The 5793-nt window shown below is 35.5% G+C and overlaps 1 protein-coding gene across 1 annotated transcript; it reads right to left on the bottom strand.

The window, feature by feature from the left end:
• Positions 1-3787: 3787 nt before the first annotated feature.
• LOC111384254 lies at positions 3788-4951 on the bottom strand. Its single transcript, XM_023008513.1, has 3 exons — positions 4890-4951; positions 4021-4470; positions 3788-3950 (listed from the first exon to the last, which is right to left on the bottom strand). The coding sequence occupies exons 1-3, from the start codon at positions 4949-4951 to the stop codon at positions 3788-3790; spliced, it is 675 nt and encodes a 224-aa protein (XP_022864281.1).
• Between the last annotated feature and the right edge of the window lie 842 nt (positions 4952-5793).

The raw sequence follows: 5793 nt of genomic DNA, 5'->3' as shown, positions 1-5793 counted from the left end.
GTGCCCTATGGTCATCTGACTTGGGAGTCACCGGCTGAAAACTCGCTACAAGGGTCACTTAGTCGCTTAATGGAGAGAAGTATATAAAAAATATATATATTAAAAAAAAGAGAAAAAAATTTGGGAATGAGTAGGTGTATGAAACAGAAGACGCACCAAGTGTCAAGATTAAGCCTCGAACAACTGTTCTAGGGACTTATACCTTTGACAATGGGTCATGAGCTCAATTGAGTCTTAGAAGCCGAAGTAATCAAAAATATGGGAGAATCCTTATGAGTTGAGATGGGAATCTATATTAGTTACGATCTATCCAAATGAGAGAGGGTAAGGATTAGAATTAGCTAAAAATCAATCTTAGTGCATACCTCAAGAAAAGTGAGTAAAAGTCATAAGTTTGGGGGTGTGTATCTTACGAGTGAGGAAAGAAAATAATTGACTACTACAGGTTGGGAATCAAACTAGTTATTAGTGTTATGATGTTTACATGAATATTCACACACACTTTGAGTTTCACATTGATTGAGGGGAAATTAATTTCAAATGTGTAATTTGGACACTTTTCAAAGTAATGACACAATTATCCAATCCTGAGACTAACAGCATACCATCTAACCAAAGTTTAATTAGATCGGGCTATAAATTGTTTGAGGGCAAACAAATGTTCAAGTTTAGGGGTGTTTGATAAGTGTATTTTATACACTTATTTAGGCCATTAAAATTGAGTATTTGTTAAAGAATTTGATGGAATATGGCTTAATCCTATTTATATATTGTGTGTAGGTTACAATTAATGCAAGATACGAGAATAAAGAAAATAAGTAGGAAAAATGACTCAATTACATCAAGGTAAAGTTTGGGGACTACAATGCAATAATCCAAAAGTTGAATTGGATCAAAGAAAGATGAGTTGAGAACACCAAGAGTCAATTGGAGTTGAAGAGAAGCTAATGGGACAAGAAATTTTGGAAAAGGACCAAAACACACACTTCAGAAAGTTGAGGGACCAAATTGTAAATTGGCCCCTAAAATAGTTGAACTGTGCGTACGCATAGACTTGCAAGTTGTGCATACGCACGATTGGAAAATTTTCCTTCCGAAGCTAAATTGATGATACTATGCGTACGCACCAAAATGTACTATGCGTACGCATGGTTCAATTCCAACAAAAAAATTTTGTTTCCTTATTTTGTTTTGGAAAGTCTTAGTTTACAATTCTTTGCACGATATTTATACCAAAAGTCGACAAAAATATGGGGAACCTAATTTTTATCATCTTGGAAGCCGACAAAGAGGAAAAGGAGAGCGGGATATATATTGAAGAAGAAGGTTTCATCACTTGGATCCGAAATTGAAGGCATAAAGTGGAGGATTTCAGATTCTTCTCATACTTTAATGATTCAGGTGATGTAGTTCCTTTATTTTTCCTGTTTTTCATATATTAATAAGCTAGGCTAGATATCTTTGTATTGGATGGATGACAAAACTGTTTGACTCCTAGTTTTTAATTCAAGACCTTATGTTTTTATTTTAATTCTTGCGTTGTGGTTTCTTTAATATGCATATATTTATTGTTTTAATGTTTGTGCACCATTAAGATAACAAGTTGCTTATTCATAGTGTTGGAAAACTTACGGTAGGTAGAACACTGTTATTGGAACGCATGGACAATGAATGTTAGGAATAATATTTGTGACGTATGCGATCATGTGTGATAATCTTATACATCAATGCATGTTTGCCATATGAATTCGGACTAGGAATAGGATCGTTTCATGGTAATAATAGGTTTATTATATCTTGGGAAAGAATAATAAATATCTGTTGAATTATCGATCGTCACAATTGCATGAGTTGAAATAATTGTCATAGGTCGAGAATTAGAACTAAGAGTTGATCAGTGGCGCCGGAAATCCAATACATTCACTCATCTAAACTCTAAAACAAATTCAAATTTTTAGTTATAGAACTTAATTAGCAATTCAAACAAACGTCAACTTTCAGTTAATCTCACGAATTTAATTATATTGAATACACTGGAATTAGACCTTATTCCCTGTGGGACGACAACTCTTTCATCACAATTATTACTTGTTCAACGAACCCGTACACTTGCGGAATTTTAACGAACATGTCCTTCTTGGAAAGGAAAAATCACGTATTCTTCATTTTTCGGAACATTCCAATCCCACGAACTTCCTTCATCGAATTTCACATCTCTACTAATAACAATCTTTCCATTGCAAGGATTGTAAAACTTGTAACCTTTAGAGTTTGCATCATAACCGATGAAAACAAACTTCTCACTTTTCTCATCAAGTTTTAATCTCTTCTCATCTGGCACATGAATATAGGCAATACTACCAAAAACACGTAAATGAGAAACACTAGATTTATTACCACTCCAAGCTTCTTGTGGAGTCGTGTCTTAAACACTCCTTGACGGGGAAAGATTAGACAAATACACGGCACATGCAACAGCCTTGGCCCAAAACTCTTTCTCCATACTCTTGCTCTTAAGCATACTACGAACTATGTTGAGAATGGTTATATTCTTTCACTCCACAACACCATTTTGTTGCGGTGATCTTGGAATTGTAAGGAAATGTCAAATTCCATTTGTATCACAAAAATTGTTAAACTCCTTGGAAGTGAATTCTCCACCTCCATCCATCCTTGATGCTTTGATTGAGTTGTCACTCTCATTTTCAACAAGGGCTTTGAATTTTTTGAATGCTCCAAAAACTTCATCTTTAGTCTTCAAAAAATAAACCCAGGCCTTGCGAGAAAAATCATCAAGAAACAGTAAGAAATAATTTGCTTTACCATGAGAAGGTGGTTTGATTGGCCCGCACACATCCACACGAACAAGTTGGAGTGACTTTGTTGCTTTTGAGGTGGATTCCTTTGGAAAGCTTCTTCTAGTTTGCTTGCCAATGAGGCATCCTTCACAAAGTTGATTGGGATGATTAATTTTTGGCAACCCATTCACCGTTTCTTCATTCGTCAAGGTCTTCAAGCCATCAAAATTCAAATGACCAAATCTTAAGTGCCAAAGCCAAGAGTTGTCTCCAACACAAGCTTTTAGACACCTTGGATGGTCAACATTAACATTGAGTAAAAACATTCTATTCTTCTCCATTGGCACATTTGCAATCAGTTTATGAGAAACATCTCTCAAAGTAAGACAACAATTCTTCAAGTGAATGTCATGGCCATTCTCAAGTAATTGTCCCAGACTCAAAATATTAGACTTCAAGGTAGGTACATAATAAACTTGAGAAACCAAAAGATGACTTCCGTGTTTAGCACGAATAAGAACATTACCTTTGCCTTTTATTGGAACTTTAGTTTCATCTTCAAAAATAATGTTGCCTTTTACCGACTTATTTATTGTTGAGAATAACTCCTTGTTGCCACTCATGTGATTGGCAGCACCGATGTCAAGGTACCACGATTGTTTATCCTTTTCTTCTTTGGTTGCCAACAACAACAACAATTCTTCATCTTCCTTTATTTCAACATAATTCACTCTCTCTTCATTATTGGTGGTGTCATTCCTACATTCGGAAGCATAGTGACCACATTTATGACAAGTGTAACATTGAACATTGGACTTGTCATATCTTCTTCCGCCACCTCTCTAGGAACCATAGTTCCAACGCCCTCGTCCTCTCGAGTGATTGCTTGATCCTTCATTATTCAAATATTGTTTTCCACCATTTCTTTCATTACCACGACCATAATTTCCTCCGCAACCACGACCATGAATTTGACCTCTTCCTTGAGATCATCCTTGCTCTTTCTGTTGACCTCCCAAGGAAACATTCATTTGGAGAACTTGAGCCATCGGTTCTCCTTTCTTCTTCAATCTTTCTTCATATACTTGCAAGGACCCCATGAGTTGATCAAGGGTCATGGTATCCAAGTCATTAGACTCTTCAATGACAATACTAACAAACTCAAGTTTTAAGTCAAGCGATCTAAGAATTTTCACGACTTTCTTCAATATTCTCCCCGTACCGCTTCTTATGATTGACAATGGAGGACACTCTAGTGAAATAGTCAAAGACAAATTCAGACTCTTTCATGTGCAGAGATTCAAACTCTCCACGAAGGATTTGAAGGCACACCTTCTTCACTTTTTCAATTCTCTTGAAATTATTCTCGAGAATCTCCCAAGCTTCCTTAGCTTTTGTTGAGGACGCAACTTTCTCGAACATGACTTCATCTAAGCCCATGTGAATAATAGAGAGAGCGTGTTGATATAACTTGCGGTACCTTTGCAAGGCATTCCTTTGAGCTTGACTTAAAGCTCCTTCATTCTCTGGTCCATCATAGCCTTTCTCTACAACTTCACATGCCTCTTGTGAGCCGAGCAATGCCTTCATGCATATGCTCCAATGTCCATAATTTTCCTTTGTTAGTTTGGGAACAACAAAAGGAAACGAACTATTCATCTTTGAAATGGCTCTGATACCAATTTGTTGAGAAAAAATTATGAGATGAAAGACTAGAGAGAAAACTTCAGAAAATTCTCAAAAATATTTGTATTCTATGGCTTGGCTCTATAAAATGTCTCAAACACAAGGCTTTTTATAGGTACAATGGATCTCAAATCTATTGTATGAATTTAATAGATTAATTAATGACTTTTCCTACATACTATGAATAATAGGATACAAAGAACCATTTGGATACATGATTTAAATAAATGCATGAATATTAAATAAACTAATTCATGTATCAAATTTAATTTTTTTCATCATTCATGAATCAAGTTTAATTTCCAACATATTCAACTATTCTCATTCTGGTTCTCTGGGAAAAAAATTTGTTGGGTATAATCCTGCGAAAAATAATTAAAAATGAAAAGTTAAAATGAGAATTACAATTCACAAAACCATAAACCGTAATCCTTATCTTCTCCTTTTCTCATTCTGGCATCAACCATAAACCGTAATCCTTATCTTCTCCTTTTCTCATTCTGGCATCAGTTTCGCTTGAAGTGTTTCATGCACTGACAAAATAGTTACAGAATGCCTCTATATTAATAGGGCTTTCTTGGGAGCCCAAGTTACCTTTATAATCATCTATATCTAATCCTGAGATCATTGATGTGCTTTTTGTTCCTCCAGTAACCCCATAAAGCTCAACAAATTACCACATGAACAAATGAAACTGTAAAAGCCACCGCAGGAAGAAATAGTTAAGGAATGCCAATGATTCAAAATCGAAAATGTTGCCTAAGCATTTATAGGTTAGCGCTCGGAGCTACTTTCTGATGGTACACCTGGAGAATATACGAAGCTCAAGGTTCAACAGATTGAAGAAGAGAATAGATCAACTTGGGTCGACAAGTAGACGATAAAAGGCAGCAGTCATGGATGTGTGCAGAGAAAAGGGAGATAAAGATAACGAAGCACAGAAAACTAAGCTAATGCACGGTACCACTGATTGGGACCATAAGCACTAATTCTGCTTGTGAAATCTAGTGCATCAATTTGGAAATTGGTATAAAGGCTTCAGAAGATTGTAATGGCATGCAACAACTTTAAAGTTTAGAAAGAAGGTTATTGTGCAAGTAAAATCTATTACATACGATATCCATTGTATCCCCACCCCCCCCCCACCCCCCAAAATAAATAAATAAATAAAATAAAATAAAATGTGAAGACAAAAGGATAGAATTGATAATTATTATAAAAGTGACATCACCATGTTTATCTTCATTTATTCACCTACTAAGCTTATCCATGTCGGGTCTACTTTATGGAAACTTTTGAGTACTGTTCA

The sequence above is a fragment of the Olea europaea genome, unplaced genomic scaffold (genome assembly GCF_002742605.1).
Source record: "Olea europaea var. sylvestris unplaced genomic scaffold, O_europaea_v1 scaffold2879, whole genome shotgun sequence".
Classification (NCBI taxonomy): domain Eukaryota; kingdom Viridiplantae; phylum Streptophyta; class Magnoliopsida; order Lamiales; family Oleaceae; genus Olea; species Olea europaea.
Note: the sequence above shows the minus strand (reverse complement) of the source record. Positions and strands in the feature narration are given on the sequence as shown.

Excerpts from the sequence above, each read along its gene's own strand:
- LOC111384254 (XM_023008513.1), bottom strand. The coding sequence starts at position 4,951 with ATGGTTGATGCCAGAATGAGAAAAGGAGAAGATAAGGATTACGGTTTA. Across the intron at positions 4,471-4,889 it reads GGTTTATGGTTTTGTGAATT|AGCCATTTCAAAGATGAATA; the intron begins GTAATTCTCATT and ends AATTGGTATCAG. Across the intron at positions 3,951-4,020 it reads ATTGTCAATCATAAGAAGCG|TATTGTCATTGAAGAGTCTA; the intron begins GTACGGGGAGAA and ends TGAGTTTGTTAG.